This window comes from Vulpes vulpes, chromosome 10 (genome assembly GCF_048418805.1).
Source record: "Vulpes vulpes isolate BD-2025 chromosome 10, VulVul3, whole genome shotgun sequence".
Taxonomy (NCBI): domain Eukaryota; kingdom Metazoa; phylum Chordata; class Mammalia; order Carnivora; family Canidae; genus Vulpes; species Vulpes vulpes.
Genome location: NC_132789.1, coordinates 73,000,794 through 73,021,372, shown reverse-complemented (window position 1 = coordinate 73,021,372; position 20,579 = coordinate 73,000,794). Strand labels below are relative to the sequence as shown.

Sequence of the window (20,579 nt, the reverse complement as noted above, 5' to 3'; positions counted from 1 at the left end):
GCTCTCTCAAATAAATAAATCTTTTTTTTCCCCAAAGAACTTCTATGAAGAGAGGAGCCTGGATGGCTCAGTGGTTGAGCATCTGCCTTTGGTTCTAGTCGTGATCCTGGAGTCCTGAGATGGAGTCTTGCATCAGGCTCCCTGCAGGAAGCCTGCTTCTCCCTCTGCCTATCTCTGTGTCTCTCATGAATAAATAAATAAAATCTTAAAAAACAAACAAACAAAAAAAAACTTGTATGAAGAATATATAAAGAACTTCTACAACTCAATATGAGAATAAATAACCAAACTGAAAAGTGGACAAAAGATATGAACATTTCACCAAAGATATATGAAAGGCAAAAACATGAAAAGATGTTCAATATCTACCAGTCATTATTAGGGAAATACAAATTAAAACCACAATAACATACCACGACATACCGGTTAGAAAGACTAATTAAAAATTAAGAATATCAAGTGCTTCAGAGATACAAAGGACTTGGAACTCTCAACCAGTGCTGACAAGAGAGCAAAATGATACAGCTATTCTGGAAAATAGTTTGATAGTTTCTTGTAAGATTAAATATACACTTCCCATATGACCAGCAACCCTACTCCTAGGTATTCACACAGGAGAAATGAAAACTTACACCCAAAGACTTTTATGCAAATGTTGTCTTTATTCATAATACAAAAACTAGAAACAACCAGAATATCCATCAACTATTAAGTGGTTAAAAACATCTGGAATACTACTTAGCAATAAAATGTAATCAATTACTGATATATATGCAACAAATGGATGACTCTCAAAAGTATCATGCTAAGGGAAAATCAAAAAAAGCTGCAAGCTACAATAATTCCACTTATATAATATTGTAGACCAAGCTACGTAACACAAAGTGCATCAGTAGTTGTGAGGGATTGGGATGTGGAGCAAGAGAATGGACTACAACATGGTAAAAGGCAACTTTTTGGTGGAGATGGAAATGTTAAATGAAAATGGTCTATATCTTGGTTGTGGTTACCCAAATGCATACATTTGTCAACTCACCAAGCTATATACTTATAAACGGTGAATATATAAAATGTACAATATCATAAGTAAGCCTAATGAAAAGTATGGACTTTGCATAATAGTGACGTATCTATGTAGGTTCATCTATTGTCACAAATGTACCACTCCAGTGGGGGATACTGATAATAAGAAAAGCTATGCATGTGTGGTATATGGGAAATCTCTGTACCTCCTGCTTAATTCTGCTGTGAATCTAAGTAAAACTGTTCCAAAACATAAAGTCTGTTTTTTAAAAATGGTGAATTTATGCCTTAACAAATGAATGTGACTTAAAACTTTATTGAATTACTTCTAGCACACTGGCAAATGCCCACAGGATTAACTATTCACACCAATACTCCAATTTCAAATTAAACCCATCTAAATTTAACTCAATACCTTCTTCTTTGCCTACACCCACCTCCCCATATCTCTTAACCCACTCTCTCTCCCTACTTCACCATTTCAGTAAACAGCACCAATTTTTTTTTTTAAAGATTTTATTGGGGATCCCTGGGTGGCTCAGCGGTTTAGCGCCTGCCTTTGGCCCAGGGCACGATCCTGGAGTCCTGGGATCAAGTCCCACATCAGGCTCCCTGCATGGAGCCTGCTTCTCCCTCTGCCTGTGTCTCTGCCTCTCTTTCCCCCTATGTCTATCATGAATAAATAAATAAATAAATATTTTTTAAAAAGGGGGGGAATCCCTGGGTGGCTCAGCGGTTTGGCGCCTGCCTTTGGCTAGGGCGCGATCCTGGAGTCCCAGGATCGAGTCCCGCGTCGGGCTCCCAGCATGGAGCCTGCTTCTCCCTCCTCCTTTGTCTCTGCCTCTCTCTCTCTATCATAAATAATAAATAAATAAATCTTAAAAAAAAAAAAGATTTTATTTATTTATTCATGAGAGACAGAGAGAGAAGCAGACCCCTCACAGGATGCCTGAAGTGGGACTCGACCCTGGACCGGGATCATGCCCTGAGCCAAAGGCAGACGCTCAACCGCTGAGCCACACAGGCGTCCCCAGCACCAATTTTCTGTCCCCCAAGTTCAAACCTCTAAAACCTCTAGAGTCGAATGCCTCTCTTTTCTTCTTCCCCTACTGAAAGTCATTTAAGTCCTTTGAATTCTGCTTCCACAATCACTATTCCATTGAACCCTTCCCTTCCATTCTCATTTATGTTCACCCATTTAAAGATATTTGAGAGACAGTGCATGTACACATATGGGGTGGGGGGGAGGGGGTAGAGAGAAACAAAAAGACTCCACACTGAGCATGGAGCCTGACTCAGGGCTCAATCTCAGGACTCTGAGATCATGACCTTAGCTGAAATCAACAGACTGAACCACTCAGGCACCCTACCCCATCAATTTAAATCATCATTACCATATGCCTGGGCTGTTAAGTGCCTTCCAAAATGATCTCCAAACCTTTTCCTAGATGTTTCCTCCCCTTCTAACAACCCTGCATATATATGAAGACGAAATTAATTTTTTATAACATTCTTCTCCCTTTTTTAATCATTTTATTTTTTAAGTAAACTCTATGCCCAACGTAGGGCTTGAACTCACAACTCCAAGATCAAGAATCACATGCTCTACAAACTGAGCCAGCCAGGCACCCCTAAAACATTCTTTTAAAAATGCTCCAAGGCTCCTTCAACAAATCATATGGTCAATCTGCATTATTCCCTACACTTTGAATACATTCTCAGCATTGTCCTGCCCCAAAGTGGTCTCTTCTGTTTGCTTTTATTCAAATTCCATTCCTTCCAAGCCTGCCTTCAGCACTCAGCCCAGATTTCCAACTCCAAATTTCAAAAAACTTTATAGCAGATACTGGTATATCTTTTCCCCTCTTTGCTTTGTCTCTCCACCTCCACCATCAGTTTTTTCCTTCAGAACAAAGATTCTGAAATACTAACTTTCCATCCTTTCAAAGAACTCTCACAACAGATTAACAGTATTGATTGACACTGATTATTAAAGTGAATTAGAGAAATTCACTTGGAGAAAACCAATAGTCCTAAAATCATCTTTAATTTTTTTTAAGATTTTATTTATTTATTCATGAGAGAGACAGAGAGAGGCACAGACATGCAGAGGGAGAAGCAGGCTCCCTATGGGGAGCCTGATGCGGGACTCAATCCCAGGACCCTGGGATCATGCATTGAGCAGAGGCGGATCCTCAACCACTGAGCCACCCAGGCGTCCCGTAAAAATCATCTTTAAAACATTGACGATTTCCAATCTGACAAGCAAAATTTTCTCTTCAATGGCAAGAGATTAATACAACTTTGTAGTGGACCAATGGAACAAGGAATGCATTTTAAGATTAATACTGTAACACTCTACACAGTAGGCCTACAGTAATCTATTATATAACCTTGAATTTACAAGTCCCTTTCTTGCTAAGAGTTCAAAATATGTTCATAATTTGAAGCACAAACCAAGATAAAATGGACAAGAGGTTTGCTTAAGGAAAAGCTAACTATTCCCTTGAACCTTAGCACTTTTTCCACCAAATTCTGACTATATAAGCTCCTTGAAGGTAGAGAGCTTATGCATTATCCTAAAGTGACAGTTAAAGTATAGCAGGTATTCTTTTGCTAAGGATTGGAAGGCACAAGCCCAAGCTGGCAGTGCTTAAGGAAGAGCAGTAAACTGAAAAAAAAAAAAAAAAAGGAAGAGCAGTAAACTGTAATAGTAGATAATTCAGAATGACAAAGCCCCATCTCCCCTTCTACCGAAAGAGGCTATAGAATAATTTGCAAATATTCCCTCCACTGTCTTACTGATAGCACCAATTTCTAGAATTCCAAAAATTACTATCTTTAAAGAAATCTTACAGGACCAACAGACCACAAGAAGCTAGGGTCAGGGAATTTATAATCGAGTTTAGCAGCACTCCAATATACTCCTTGAGAATAAAGAGAGGGAGCTTTCATATAGAGTAAAAGGAACCAAACTTGAAATCAGGTTCTGGATTTGAAACTTTGGTTCCACTCTACACATATCAGGTGTGTCACTCTCAGCAAATGACATAATGACTATCATTGTCTTCACAAGTACAATAAGTATTAGTTGTTCAATAAATGTTAGTTAAATAAACAGTCCTTTAATTTCTTTTTTTTTTTTAAGATTTTATTTATTTATTTTAGGGAGAGCAAGAGTGAGAGAGCAGAAGCAGGAAGAGAGAGAAAGAAGCAGGCTCCCCACTGAGGAGGGAACCCTAGATGGGGCTTGATCCCAGGACTTTGGGATCATGACTGGAGCCTAAGGCAGACACTTAGACAAAGAAGCCATCCAGGCACCCCCCACCCCCATAATCCTTCAATTTCATCTTAATACCTCCTATTTGGCATTTTACCAAGTACATTTTTAAAAACTTAAGACGTGTTATTTGAACAGCCATTCCACCTATCCAACTTTTTAAGAATTGCTAGTAAATACCTTTTCCTTTTTATCTGTGCTATTGAGGCTTTAATGTCAATTAAGTAAAACATCAGATAATCACAAACTTTATGCACAAATTAAGTAGTTTTGTTTAAAGATGTCATATCTTCTTGCTTTTCCAACCACAAAAATCAAATTTACCATTTACCTTCATCGTCATCATCTCTCTCTTTCTCTTCTAAGGCTTGTCTTTCCAATTGTCTTGCTACATCATCAACTGAGGCTCCTGATTCTTTATCAGGTTCTTGTTGCCCTGCTGATCAAATATAACATAAATTAAATCTAATAAAGGTACTTTCCAACTAGAATATGTTTTAAGGATTCTGGAGAACATAGAAGTCCTTTCCTACCTGATAAGTACTTGAGAAACAAAACCAGAAACATTATTGGGAACATAATAGAATTTATGTAACGACAAAGAAAAATCTTTCACTTGTAAGTAGCATTGTCCATTCAACAAAATATCCATTACACTGTCTCTGTGCTAGCAACCAAAGGATAAACAAAACTGTGAGTTTGTCCCTATCTGTAAGTTGTTAACTTTTTAAAGTATTTAACAATTAGACTACTATAACAAATGGCTTACTAACGAAACAGGTACTTAAAATAGGTAAGTTCTTTGGAAGTTCTTAGGAAGAGGAGGATTTCTATGGACACTGGGAACTTCAAGTCTTCACGAAAAATATGTCGTCAAGCTAGGCTGGGTAAAATCAAAATAAATAAGAAAAGATATTTCCATTACTAAAAAACAAAATTACTAAACAGCTAAGCACAAGACCAACCCAACCCCCCCATTGCCCCCCCCCCCCAAGTGAATACAATCTAGCTGTAGTAGCAATAGGTGTGTGTAGAAAGAGATAGTATTACCAGTTAGCATATACTGAAGTGATATTCTGGCTACTGTAGAGGATTCATATTGAGAGCTACAACTGTTTAATAATATATCACGGGACCTGAATGGACAAACGGAAGTGCCTGTATTTCACGGAAAGCCAAGAACAGCCACCAGACTATGTCCTGGGATTAAATGGTCTCTGCAAGAGTCCAGCACCCACAACTTTCCCTTTCCAATTCCCACTTAATCACAATTTCAGAAAGATAGAGACTTCCAACCCCTGTCAACTTCATCTTCATCACTTACGGCCTCTCTCCAATTGTCTCTCAATCTCTGTGTGGCTTATTTTAAAAACAGGTACAAACATTGTTTTTCCTAAAACGAAGGACCACGAACACTGACTTCTCAAAATATTTAAGGTCCTAACTCATAATGTAATCCAAGTATAAACTTTCAGCTGTTTTCCTTGCCTTACCAGTGGATTTAGAGAAGTTCCATTCCCATCTACAGAATATTCTATCCGAACTGCCTGCAAATGGCATCATAATTCAGGCCTAAAAGCCCTGAAGCTTGACGATGCCCTGGGTTTAGGCAGGTGAAGATTGGAAGCACGACCACACATTCTGCATTACTACTCAGTGACGTGACCGCGTGGGCATACACACATAGACACACATCTCAAAAGTGCAGCCGGCAACAAAAATCCCTCTGTAAACCGGGAAGGGGGAGGGGGGAGGAGGAGTGCGGTCAAGGCACTAAGACTCGCCCACTCCATCCCCGTCCTTGGAAATACGCTCCAGGTTCCTCCAGCCAAGAGGCGACAGTGTGGGTCAGAACCAGGTTTCTGAGGAGGGCGGACGGCGGGGAGAGTGACGGGGCTCAGTCCCTGTGCGCGGCTTCGAGTCCGTTGCACGACCTGTGCGGCGGCCTGAGTTCTGGCACTTCCAAGGGCTGAGGCCCGGCGGCCCCGCGACTACCTCACGATATGGCTGAGGCACCCTTCTCACCCCACCCCACCCTCAACAGCTCCCCCGTCCCACAGGAAGAGAAGCAGCCTCTCCCCGACCCTGGGGATCCGTAGCCCGTTCTGACACACACCCTGTCCTGGGATTCATTCCAGGCGGTGTTCCGAGGCCCCTGTTTCTGTCACTCCAGCAGGGCCTGGGCCGAGCCGTTCGGCCATCCCTAAAGGGGACTGGGAACACATACAACTCCCTTTACCTGTGGCAGCCCCTTTACTCTTCTTCTTCTTCCGTCTTTTTTTCTTGGCTGCTTCCTCAGCCGTAGAGGCAGCTCCCTCTTCTCTGTCGTCCGGATCCAGGTCGCCATTCAGGTGGCTCCCGGAGGACGCTGCCTCCTCCACGCCCGCCATGTTGCCTGAGAGAGCGCGCGCGCGAGTGAGACCGAGCGGCTAGGGCCCGCTCCTTCTTCACCCACCTACACCAGCGACACCGGAAGCCGCTCTCGATGGTAGGGGCGCAGGGAATGCTGGGATGTCGGAGGACTCTAGCGCGCGGGTCGCGCGCGAAAGGGCGCTGGGGTCCTTTCGGCTGGAGCGCAGCGCGGTTGGTGCTGCCCTGAACTCCTCTTTCGCCCGGCGCGTTGGGCGTTCCTTGGGCAAATGTGCCCCGCGTTGGGGCAAGTTGAGTGACTGTTCTTGCCCTGTGGACAGGCCCAGCCCGCAGGAGAGAGAAGGGCGTCTCTGCTGAAACCAAAGTTCGTGGTATCGAGAAGCGTCCCGGAAGCGAGGAGAGGGCCTCCAAATGTGTTCGCTTGTACACACTCCTTTTTTATGACTCAAAAGGATTGCGTTTGTTTTTTTCTTTAGAGCTCGCGGCAAGGCTGTCCGGGCCCTTAAGGAGATGAACCTGCAAAGGAGCCTCGAAGAGGCAGGAAGAGATGGACGGGTTTATCGTTAGAGAAGGCGAGGGGAGCGATGGATTAACTGCAGAGAGCTGCGGGGGTCGTGGGGGGGGGGGGGGAGGTCGAGTCGGATGACTGAAAAACATCCGTTGTTGGTGGCTTTAGCGAAGCTACTCAGGTAGAGATGGACGCCGGACTCCACAGAGAGTTGAGGAAGGAGAAAGAGGTGAGGAAATAGGGCATCTCCGCATCCTTCCAGATTTCCGCTTAAATGCCACTCCCTCCGAGACCCCTCACTCCACAATCTAAATCAGGCTCTGCTTTTACAACCCCTTGTTGAATTCTTAACCCTTTTCCGTGGCAGTTTGTTATAATCTATTTGTTTGATAAATTGTTTTCTATCTTCCCAACTACCTCGAGCTCCGTAAAGAAGGGAACCCTGCGTGTTTTGTACTCTTATCGCCAGCACCCTAGAGCATACTCTGAGCTCAGGAAATAATCATTGTTTAAACAGCACTTCAAGAGCTCCAAGCCCTTTATTATGCCATTTCATCCGCTTTTGAGTTCGAGGGAATTAGTTTTGTCAACTTGCATCAGATCATACAGCAAGTGAATGGGAGAGTCAGCATCTAAACCCAGGCCATCAGGCACCAAAAGTTTAATAATCCTGTACTCTGCCTTCCCAACTGGAATTTCAAGTCAGTAAATATTTATTGATTGTAGACTAGAAGTAATTTTTCATAATGGAAGATTTAAAAAAGTGAATGCCGGGATTCGTGGGTGGCTCGGCGGTTTAGCGCCACCTTCAGCCCAGGTCCTGATCCCGGGGTCTTGGGATTGAGTCCCACATCGGGCTCCCTGCATGGAGCCTGCTTCTCCCTCTGCCTGTGTCTCTGCCTCTCTCCCTCTGTGTCTTTCATGAATAGACAAATAAAATCTTTAAAAAAAAGCAGTGAATGCCACAAATCTATACCCTCAAGAAAGTAGCATTCAATAAGGTAGACATGTAAATAAATATGAATAAAACTAGGTGCTAGTACTTTCCTTAAGCCATTTATTATTTTCTATTCCAAACTAGTGTATCACAAAGCTGAGAAATTTAAGAGTCCAAAAGATCCTCAGACTAGAGGCAAGAATGTGACTTAAGTTCAGGAGAAATAAAAAATTTTCACCCTTCTGAGGTGCTAACTCACTGTCAGAAGCTTTTCAACATCCTTTAAGTAAGATCTGCCACATCAAAAATGCCTTTAAAGTTTGTTTTAAATCTTCCCAGTTCCTCCCTAAATTCTAGGAACACTTGGACTATGACTACTACCTCGGACCCAGTACAGGAGACACAGGGTCCTGGAGGACAGAAACAGAACAGTAGGATCGATAAATGAATTTTCACAAAGGAGTGCTGGAGGCATAAGTTGATCTATAGAATTATCAGTGTCAAGATAAAATTTATTCAGTAAAAAAAACTAAAATGCAATGATAAAATACAACTTCTTTGTTGAAAGGGATTGTATTTTTTTTTTTTTTAAGGTTTTATTTATTCATGAGAGACACAGAGAGAGGCAGAGACACAGGCAGAGGGAGAAGCAGGCTCCATGCAGGGAGCCTGACACAGGACTTGATCCCAGGTCTCCAGAAACAGGCCCTGGACTGAAAGCGGCGCTAAACTGCTGAGCCACCAGGGCTGCCCAAGGGATTGTATTCTACTTACCTTTTCTTTCTTTCTTTTTTTTTAGATTTTTATTTATTTATTTGACAGAGAGAGAGAGAGAGAGTTAGAGAACACAAGCAAAGGAAATGGCAGAGGGAGAGGCAGAAGCAGGCCCTCCAGCCCAATATGGGGCTCAATCCCAGGATCCTGTGATCATGACCTGAGCTGAAGGCAGATACTTGACCCGCTGAGCCACCCAGGCGCCCATCCCTTCTTTATTGAAAGAGGCAAGAAGATAAAATTTTAAGGCAGTAGTATAAAAACAATACGTATCTTAACAGTATGGTAATGGATATTTACTGGATGACTGTTTTTCCAGGATACTCCAGAGTTTGAGGTAACTAAGTAAATACTTAAAATAATAACCCATGACACTCCTTGTTTTCATCATTTTCTTCATTTGGTTTTCTCTACAAGAGGAAGTTGAATAGGACAAAGGAATGACAAATGTTGAAAACCTAAGAATTTAAGAGAACTAAGAATCTAAGTAAAAAAGTATAATTCAATACCAGCATAGACAAGAATATTTTTTCTAGCAAACTAAGGCTGTTGGGAGGCTACAGAGAGAGGTTGAATTGCAGAAACATTTTTAACAGAATTAAGAGAACTTGATGGTCCATTAAATGTGGAGAGGTAGGAGCTGAGGATGACATCCAGGTTTCTGGCTTGGGTTCCAGGGTGGTTAATGGTACCACTCCCTGAGATAGAGAATAAAGGAGGAGGAGTAGGCTTTGTAGGAGTTGGAAAGGAAGATAAGCTTTGGGCATTTTAAGTTTGAGATGCCTGCAGGGCATCCAGGCAAAGATATCTAGTAGTCAGTTAGAAATATGGATCCAGAGATATAGACATGTGAGTTATTAGGGGTTGGGTATGGTAGAAGGCTGTGAATGCAGTAGTTCAGAGAGGAGAGAAAAGGACACTAATGTTTGGGGGTTTTGTTTACAACGGGAGTAGGAAATTCCATTAAGAAAACTGCAAAGGGTAGGAGGGCGGGGGGTGGGGGTGAATGGGTGACGGGCACTGAGGGGGACACTTGACGGGATAAGCACTGGGTGTTATTCTGTATGTTGGTAAATTGAACACCAATAAAAAATTAATTTATTAAAAAAAAAAAGAAAACTGCAAAGGAGGGCAGCCCCGGTGGTGCAGCAGTTTAGCACCGCTTGCAGCCCAGGGTGTGATCTGGAGACCCTGGATTGAGTCCCACTTCAGGCTCTCTGCATGGAGCCTGCTTCTCCCTCTGCCTGTGTCTCTGCCTCTCTCTCTCTCTCTCTCTCTCTCTCTCTCTGCATCTCTATGAATAAATAAATAAAAAATAAAAAAAGAAAGAAAACTGCAAAGGATAGTTTTGGGCAAGACAGAGAAAATGCTTTAGAGAATAATCAGATGGAAGTATGGAGAGATAAAAGTTTGGTTTTTTTCAAGATTTTATTAATTTATTCGTAGAGAGAGAGAGAGAGGCAGGGACACAGGCAGAGGGGGCAAGGAGGCTCCGTATAGGGAGCCCGATATGGGACTCAATCCTGGGTCTCCAGGATCAGGCCCTGGGCTGAAGGCGGTGCTAAACCGCTGAGCCACCCGGGGTTGCCTGAGAGATAGAAGTTTTACAGAACAAAAGTTTGATCAGCTCTATTAGCTGCTGAAGAAAGATTGAGTAGTATGAAGCCTCAAACTAGGCCATTGATTTTAGCCTCAGGAGGCTACTGGTAACTTTAGTGAGAGAAATTTTGTTTGCACCAAAAAGGGATCCTCACAAGAGGTTGGGATGCACAGTCTTGAACACCAGCTCAAGAAGCAAAGGATCCCTTATCCCAAACCTATTTTATCAGTGACCCTTGCAGTACTCCCCTCTTTTGTTCTCTTGAACAGGACCTTTCTTGAAATTAAGTGTGGCTGTTTTTTTTTTTTTTTTTTTTTTTTTCTAAAGAAGGAGACAGAGGCAGGGGGAGTGGCAGAAGGAGAGGGAAAGAGAGAATCTTAAGTAGGCTCCAGTGCAGAGAGCCCAGTGTGGGGCTCCATCTCACAACCCTGAGAGCACAACCTGAGCCAAAATCAAGAGTCAGATGCTTAATGAACTGGGCTACCCATGCACCCCTAAATTGGCTCTTTTGCCACATGCTTTTCTATAAACCTTTCCCTATTTTAGTTCTGTCCAACAATATCCTAAGTTACTTTTTATTTTACACTTTGTTCTTTTTGTAACTGGGCAATAGATACTTAATAATAGAACTTCTTTATCTTCCCCATAATCTCTGTGTAGCATGTATGTATTTAGGCTGGACTTTGGGAAAGGTTTATATGGTTGCATATAAACATGGCATATCCTATGGCCAAGATGTCAGGAGTATCATTACCGACATGGAAGTTTCAAGTGTTTATTAGTCAAATACACATAGGAATCAATATTAAGAGTTCATAAAAGAAAGATAAGAACTACATTTAGGCTGGACTTTGGAAAAGGTTTATATGGTTACATATAAACATGGCATATCCTATGGCCAAGATGTCAGGAGTATCATTACCGACATGGAAGTTTCAAGTGTTTATTAGTCAAATACACATAGGAATCAATATTAAGAGTTCATAAAAGAAAGATAAGAACTACATTTAGGCTGGACTTTGGAAAAGGTTTATATGGTTGCATATAAACATGGCATATCCTATGGCCAAGATGTCAGGAGTATCATTACCGACATGGAAGTTTCAAGTGTTTATTAGTCAAATACACATAGGAATCAATATTAAGAGTTCATAAAAGAAAGATAAGAACTACATTTAGGCTGGACTTTGGAAAAGGTTTATATGGTTGCATATAAACATGGCATATCCTATGGCCAAGATGTCAGGAGTATCATTACCGACATGGAAGTTTCAAGTGTTTATTAGTCAAATACACATAGGAATCAATATTAAGAGTTCATAAAAGAAAGATAAGAACTACATGAAATACTGGAGGACAAACAACAGTACCATTCATAGGTTCCCTCTTCCCATCTTTCCTGGTTGGCTTAGTTGGTTAAACATCCTATTCTTGATCTCAACCCAGGTCTTGATCTCGGGGTCGTGAATTCAAGCCCCTCATGGAGCCTACTTAAAAAAAAAAAAAAGGTGAGGGTTATTTTGGTGTTAAAGATCAGGGTAGGCTGAGTAGAACTGGGAGTATCCTGTGAATGTGGTGCAGAGTTGAACTAGTAATGTATTATGAATGAGGTTGTAATATGGAGAAAGATAGGTGCTTTTGGTCTCCTCAGGAAACTTTCACACTTGAAAAATTATGGAGGACCCCACATATTTGTTTATATGATGCCATTGATTGAATGTGTCTCTCCAAAATTCATATGTTGAAAAATAGGCCCAATGTGATGGTATTTGGAGGTGGAGCTTCTGAGAGGTGATTAGATCATCAGAAGAGAACCTTTATGATTAGGATTAGTGTTCTTATAAAACAGGCTTCAAAGAGACCCTTTACCCCTTCCACATATGAGGACACAGGCATCTATGAACCAGGCAGCTGGACCTCACCAGACACTGAATCAGACAACTTGATATTGTCTTATAATTACTGAAGTTTGGTTGACTTTGGTTTTGTTTTTTGTTTTTATCTTTTTCTCTTTTGCTTCAGTTTGGATGGCTTCAATTGCTTTGCTCTCAAGGTCACTTATCATTTATTTTATAGCGTCTAATTCCTGTCAAATCTATCCAGTTAATTTTTCATTTCAGATACTATATTTTTCAGTTCTAGAATTTCCGTTTTCCTTTTTTAAAGTGTCCATTTCTATATTAAGATTTTCTATTTCTGGGATGCCTGGGTGGCTCAGCAGTTTAGTACCTGCCTTTGGCTCAGGGCATGATCCCGGATTCCCGGGTTCGAGTCCCACATGGGGCTCCTTGCATGGAGCCTGCTTCTCCCTCTGCCTCTCTCTCTCTCTGTGTCTCTCATGAATAAATAAATAAAATCTTTAAAAAAGGATGTGTTGTCTTATTACATTTATGTTTTCCTTTAAATTTTTAAACATAATAGCTGCTTTATTTTTTTATTATTTTTTTTATAATAGCTGCTTTAAAGTTCTTATCCCCTATTTTCATTCTCTCTCTCATTTTTTAAAAGATTTTATTTATTTATTTGATAGAGAGAGCAAGCACACACAATCAGGGGGAACTGCAGAGGGAGAGGAAGAAGCAGGCTCCCCACTGAGCAGGGAGCCTAAGTGGGGTTCCATCCTAGGTCCTTGGGCTCATGACCTGAGGCAAAGCCAAATGTTTAACTGACTGAGCCATCTAGGTGCCCCTAATCTCTCTCATTTCTGAGGTTACAACTTTTTCTCCTGGTTAAGAGTCACATTTACTAATTCTCATGTCTAATAATGTGTTATGCTGGATACTACAGATACTACTTTGAGTGACCTTTGTTCTCTTTCATAATAGAGAATTGAATATTGTTAAAATGGTTAACTTACTTACATCTCAGAGTGCCTGGGTGACTCGCTCTCTAGCTGTCTCTCAAATAAATAAATAAAATCTTAAAAAAAAAAAAAAAAAAACCTTTATGGGTAGCCCAGGTGGCTCAGTGGTTTAGCCGCCTTCAACCCAGGCTGTGATCCTGGAGACCGGGGATGGAATCCCGCATCAGGCTTCCTGCATGGAGCCTGCTTCTCCTTCTGCCTATGTCTCTGCCTCTCTCCCTCTCTCTCTCTCTCTCTCTCTCTCTCTCTCTGTCTCTCATGAATAAATAAATAAAATCTTTAAAAAATTTACTTGCATCTCAATGTGATTTCAAGGTTTCTTTTAAGTTTTTTTTTGTTTGTTTTTTACATAGAGCTATAGTACACTTACTCTAGGGTACCACTCTTTAATATGAAATCCACTAATCATGTATGGCTATTAAATAATTGAAATGTGACTAGTCCAAATCAAAGTGTGTGTTAAGTGTAAAATGAACACTGAATTTCAAAGACTTAGTTATGAAAAAGAGACTGTAAACTATCTCTTTTTAATTAATAATCTTCCATGTTCATGGGGTGCCTGGCTGGCTCAATTGGTATAGAATGTAACTCTTGATCTTGAGGTTGTGCATTCAAGTCCCACATTGGGTATAGAGATTACTTAAAAAATAAAATCTTTTTAAAAAAAAATCTCTGTTGAAAAAAAATAATCTCCCATGTTGATTACATGTTGAAATGATAACCTTTTGGATATATTGGGTAAAATAAGATATTTTATTAATATTGTCTATTTTTACTTTTTTTTCTAAGAGGTTACTAGGAAATTTTAAATAACACTTCCATCATTATATTTCTATTGAATAGTGTCACTGTATTGCTAGATTAACCCTGTTCATAAAAACTGGCCTTTCTGGGATACCTACTAAATTTCTGAAGTAGTTAATTAGATCTTTCCACTGTTGTTGTTTGGAATACCAACATCTCACATTATTGTTTAACTTTTTTTTTTTAAAGATTTTATTTATTCATGAGAGACACAGAGTGAGGGGCAGACATAGGCAGAGGGAAAAGCAGGCTCCCTGCAGGGAGCCTTAGGCGGGACTCCATCCTGGGACCCCAGGATCACACCCTGAGCCCAAGGGCAGATGCTCAACCACTGAGCTACCCAGGCATCCCCTGTCCAACTTCTGATCATTGTTCAGCCCATAGCTTCTCCATGGTTGTTCTGTTCCTAATAGTTGTTCTTTGTCTTGTGGAGTCATTTCCTGTGCAGACCTCCCTGTGTAGCTTCCTTCTCATTGATATCTGATCTCCATCTACCTCCTCAGTTCAGATAGACCACCATGTTTAATTTGGCCTTGCCCAGTGGAAAGTACCCCCAGGCAAAAAGCCATTGTAATCATGAAGCTTCTTCATTTGTTTTTCTTTGGTTAGGATTAACAGTTATATGTTCCCTATTGATCAATATCTAAAAACAGTTATTTATTTTGTCCAGTTTGATCATTGTTTATGGTGGGAAGTCTTGTGTCAGTTTTAGTTACTACATCATGATTGAAAGTAGAATTCTTTATTATAATCTTTCACTTCCATGTTGCACATTTTCCTTAAATGTCTCATGGGTATTCCAAAATATAGAGGAATTGGTGCTCAGTTGGCTTTCTTTTTTTTTTTTTAATTTTTATTTATTTATGATAGGCACACAGTGAGAGAGAGAGAGGCAGAGACACAGGCAGAGGGAGAAGCAGGCTCCATGCACCGGGAGCCCGACGTGGGATTCGATCCTGGATCTCCAGGATTGTGCCCTGGGCCAAAGGCAGGCGCCAAACCACTGCGCCACCCAGGGATCCCTCAGTTGGCTTTCTTAATCTAGAAATTCCAAGCTGACATTCCCAGTGACTGAGGATGACTGAGATAAAAGACATGAATGGAATCAGCTGGTCTTGAAGTTCTGGATGGAACTCTTGTATAAGGTTATTTTTGGAGTCAGAACCAACAGATCTCTAGAATTCTTTGGGTCTGAAAATTGCAGAAGCTGGTGAGACAAGAGGTTGGTACTTTTAAAGGCATTTGGATATTTTTGATCTTTGGAATCTGACATCTCTAGGTTATGGGTAGAAGCTGGAACTGACTGAAGCTCTTGGGTACTCCTTTTTTAAAAAGTGGTAAATTTAAATATCATAAAATTCACCATTTTTAGGTTTTTAGTATATTACAACTGTATAATCACCACTATCTAATTATAGAATATTTTTCATACATCAATTGATAGACCTTTGGGTTGTTTCTATTTTTTTGCTATTATAAATAATACTACTATGAACATTACAAGTTTTGATATGGATGTATGTGTTTTCATTTCTCTTGGATATATATCTAGGAATACAATTGCTGAGTCTTATGGGATAACTCTATGTTTAACGTTTCAGTGAACTACTAGACTGTTTTCAAAAACAGCTGCGCAAAAAATCAAACAAACAAAAAACCTGTGCCATTATACAGTCCTACCTGCAGTATATGAGATTTCTAATTTCTCCATATCCTTGCCAACTTTATTATTGTCTTTGTTTAATTATAGCCATCCTAATAGGTGTAAAGTGCTATCGCGTTTTGTTTTCGATTGGCAGTTAATTACTTAAAATATTGAGCATCTTTTCATGTGTTATTGGTAATTTGCATATATTCTTTGAGGAACTGTCTATCCAAAACTTTCCTCCATTTGTAAATTGAGTCCGTCATCTTTTATCTTTTTTATTGTTGAATTTAAGTTCTTTATATATTCTGGGTACTAGACCCTTATTACATATATGATTTGTGAATATTTTTCCCATTCTGTGATCCGTTTTGAATTGATTTTTTGTATTCAGTGTGGTATAGAGGTCTGATTTCATTCTTTTGCATGTAGATATCCAGTCGTCTCATTATGTATTGAAAAAACTGTTTTTTCTTTCATTGAATTGTTGTGGCACCTTTGTCAAAAATTAATTAACCATAAATATAAGGTTTTGTTTCTATTTTTTGCTTTAGTTTTATTTATTTATTCATGAGAAATACAGAGAGACAGAGACATAGGCAAAGGGAGAAGCAGGCTCCCCGGGGGGAGCCTGATGCAGTACTTAATCCCAGGACCCTGGGATCACAACCCAAGCTGAAGGTAGATGCTCAACCACTGAGCCATCCAGGCATCCCATAAGGGTTCATTTCTAGACTCAATTCTAATTCATTGATCTATATATCTATACTCATGCAAGTACCACTTTTGATTACTGTAGCTTTTGTAAGTTTTGAAATTAGGAGATGTGAGTCCTCCAACTTTGTTCTTTTTTTAAGATTATTTTGACCATTCTATATTCTTGAATTCCTATATGAATTTTAGAAATGTTAGCATAGGTGGTACCTGAGTGGCTCAATTGGTTAAGTGTCTGCCTTCAGCTCAGGTTATCATCTCAAGGTCCTGGGATTGAGTCCCGCATCAGGCTCCCTGCTCAGCAAGGAGCCTACTTCTTACTTTCCTCCACCCTGCTTGTGGTCTCTCTCTCTCCCTCTTTCTTAAATAAATAAATCTTTTTTTAAAAAAAGAGAGAAAGAAGCATTAGCATATTCATTTCTGTGAAAAGGATCATTGGAACCTTGACAGAGATTGCACTGAATCTATCGATCATCTGGGGAATATTGCCATATTAACAGTATTAAGTCTTCCAATGCATCAATACAGAATATCTTTTCATTTAGTTAGGTCTCCAGTTTTTTCCAACAATATTTTATAGTTTTCAGTATACAAGTCTTTTTTTTTTAAGATTTTATTTATTTATTCATGAGGGAGGGACACCGAGAAGCAGAGACACAGGCAGAGGGAGAAGCAGGCTCCATGCAAGGAGCCTGACATGGGACTCAATCCTGGGAATCTGGGATCATGCCTTGAGCCAAAGGCAGATGCTCAACCACTGAGCCACCCAGGTGTCCCATCAGTGTACAAGTCTTGAACTTCCTTAATTTATTCTTAAGTATTTTATTCTTTTTAATACTATTGTAAGTGGGATTTTCCTAATTTTACTTTCAGGTTTTTTGTTACAATTACATGGAAATATAACTGAATTTTCTATATTGATCTTAAATCTTGCAGCCTTGATGAATCTATTATCTGTATAGATTTTTTTTGTGGATTCCTTAGGATTTTCTATATATAAGATCATGTCATGTGCAAATAATTTTCCTTTGCAAATGGGATGGTCCTCCCTTCTTTTTTGCCTAACTGTCATTGCATGAACTTCCAATACAATATTGAATAGAAGTGGTAAGAGAGGATACCTTTTTTATCTTGTTCCAGATTTTAGGGGAAAGCTTTCAGCCTTTCATTATTAAATATTATGTTAACTGTGGGGTTTTTTTTTGTAGATATCTTTTATGAGGTTGAGGAAGTTCCCTTCCATTTCTAGTTTGTTGAATATTTTTTGTCATAAAAGGGTGTTGGATTTAGCCAAATACTTTTTGTGTGTCTATAAATATGATCATGTGGTTTCTTGTTATTTATTTATTTTTTGTCCTTTATTTATATGGTTGTTACATTGATTGAGTTTTGGATGTTAAAGCTACCTTTCATTCTGAGATAAATCCCACTTGACCATAGTGTCTATTCCTTTTTATATGCTGCTGGATTTGATTTGTTAGTATTTTTATTGAGGATTTTTGAGTCTATATTCATAAGAGTCTGTATCTGTGGTTTGCTTTTTATAATGCCATTGGTTTTTGTGTCAAGGTAATGCAGGCCTCATATATGGAGTTGGGAAGGTTTTTCTCCTCTACTTTTTTGAAGGGTCTGGGGTACTCTTAATGCTTGATTTTTGAGACTTCCAACCTTCCTTTCCTTGTGCGTCTAGGCTAGAACTGTTTACAGTTTGTTGATGTTCTCAGGATCATCTTTTTATTTCCTTCTTCTTGCAATACTACCTCCCTGATTTCCTCAGGGAGGAAATCCCTATGTTTCAAGATAATAATGACCTGATTTGAAACGCTGTATACATTTACTTGTTTAAGGTGTTTTTTCTCCTCTTAAGGAAACATATCAGTTTACCCTTGAGCAATGCTGGGGTTGGGGTGCTGACCGCCTACACAGCTGAAAATCTACAAATAACCTTTGACTCCTCAAAATTTAACTAATAGCCTACTGTTTATCTGAGCTTTACCAATAACATAAACAATCAATTAACACTTATTATAATATCCTGTATTCTTATAATATGTATAATATCCTGTATTCTTATAATAAAGTAAGCTGGAGAAAAGAAAATATTATTAAGAAAATCACAAAAAAGGGAAAATACATTTACAGTACTGTAAAAAATGTGCATATAAGTAGACCCGTGTAGCTCAAACTCATATAGTTCAAGGGTCAACTGTAGTCTGTTTTGCCACAATTTGTGTTTCTGTAATGCACATTAGCTGATAATAATTAAATAAGGGAATGATACAGCATAGCATGGAAGTTATCATCCTTAACTTTTCATAGTTGATTTTTCTAGCAGTAGAGATAATAGAATTATATAACCTTTATTAGGGTGGAGAAAAGCCTTCAACTCAGCTGCTGCACAGGCAAGAACTCTTTCAACTCTTAAAAACAACAACAATAACAACATAAAAAAAAAAAGAGTACTAGTTCTCAGGATCCCTCCCCAGAAAGGCACTCTCTCAGACTTACGGCTCTTAGACTATGGCAGGTTTCACTTCTTTCTGTGTCCACCTTAAAGCAACCCCACTGGCAAGAAACTCTACTTTATCCACATTATTTCAGTACCCCTAAGTTTATTTTTATTTTTATGTTGTTGTTGTTTAATATCCCCTGAAGTAATTTCTGGCTATAAGTGCCTTCCTGGGCTATTTAAGTTTCACCTCAGGTGCCAATTATTGACACGTGTTTTTTTGTGCTTTGGTTCCAAAGTAATGTAGATTTTAAATGTTGTGCCCTAACCCTATTTTTTTCCATAAACCCTATTATTTTTAGTGCACAACATTGTAGGACATGAGATTTTTCATTACTGTGTGTCACATGTTACAATGTAAATGCTTGTATTTTTACATTTTAACCGAGGATTTTTGAGATACTGGATTTACTTAAAGTGGAATTAGATGGAGATGTTTAGGTAAATAGGAGTTTTGCTGTCCCTCAAATCTTCATTTTAAAGAGATTCTCCTACTTCTTTTTAAGGAAGAGCTAGTCCAACCTGGGCCTCTGAAAATTTTCTCCACTAATAATAGTAACAGCTAACAATCCTCAGTCCCTCACATTTCCCATTCCATTGATGCTGTGGCTGCTACCCATTCTCCATTGTGTGTTCCATCTTTCCACTGTAAATCCGGTAGGCTCATTAGCTTTGAGTTAGCCTGTCCTAGACTTTCTCCTCCTCCAGTCACGAGGGTGGTTTTCACAACCTGCTTGGTAAAATGTGTCCTCTTGGTCAGTGCTTCTCAAATTTGGGCACTTTTCAGAATCATCTGAAGGGCTTGTTCAACCACAGTTTCCTTGGATGCCACCTCCAGAGATTCTGACACAGTATACATTAAGTCTGAATGAGAATTTGCATTTCTAACAAGGTCCCAGGTGATGCTGAGGCCTCTTGTCCAAGGACCACATTTTGAGTGCCATTGCTATAAATGGCCCTGTCATCAGCAGTGTCACTTATCTTCATCAGTTCCTCCCACATCAAACCCAGGACATTGCATTGGCATAATAATTCTCAACCAGAGGCACTTTTGATCCCCAAGAGATATTTGACAATGTCAGGAGACACTTGTCATAACTGGGAAAGAAGGTATGCTCCTGATGTTTGGTAGGTAGAGGCCAGAGATGTTGCTAAACACCCTACAATGCACAAGATAGCTTCTTACCACAAAGAATTATCTGGCCCAAAATGTCATTAGTGCCAAGGTTGAACAACTTGGTAGTGACATGCTATTGCTTTGTTTGCCCACAGCATGCAATCCTTCTGATTGTATCTATACCGAGTTGATAGCCCATAAAGTGAAAATACAGGCAAAGAAACAGTTCCATTCCCCCATCCCACAATTTTTTTATATTTCATTGAAAATAAAACATCTAAACTTTAAAACTATGAAGTGCTTTGGGATATCAGCTACAAACATGATAACTTGTCTTCAGAGTACTAATTTCTCCTTTTTAGGTCTCATGGCAGAATGGAAGCCTTTACTGTTTACTGAAGCTAAATCTTTGGACATTGGGCCAACCTATTTCTT

General features: G+C 39.7%; 1 protein-coding gene and 1 long non-coding RNA gene across 3 annotated transcripts in view; one reads left to right on the top strand and one right to left on the bottom strand.

Annotated features, from left to right (window-relative positions):
• METAP2 (methionyl aminopeptidase 2) overlaps positions 1-7,226 on the bottom strand; it is a 36,144-nt gene extending 28,918 nt beyond the window's left edge. Inside the window, exons 1-2 of one of the 2 annotated variants that reach the window (XM_026013020.2) lie at positions 6,543-7,226; positions 4,635-4,742 (exon numbers count right to left, since the gene is read on the bottom strand). In XM_026013020.2, the coding sequence (XP_025868805.1) occupies positions 4,635-4,742; positions 6,543-6,693 (259 nt within the window). In that variant the 5' untranslated portion in view covers positions 6,694-7,226. The remainder of the gene's footprint in view (positions 1-4,634; positions 4,743-6,542) is intronic. The other variant, XM_026013021.2, reaches the window with a different exon arrangement.
• On the top strand, positions 6,859-16,345 carry LOC140594227 (uncharacterized). The gene is made up of 2 exons (XR_011994913.1): positions 6,859-7,410; positions 15,030-16,345. It is a non-coding gene; the product is annotated as an uncharacterized lncRNA (long non-coding RNA).
• Positions 16,346-20,579: the final 4,234 nt, after the last annotated feature.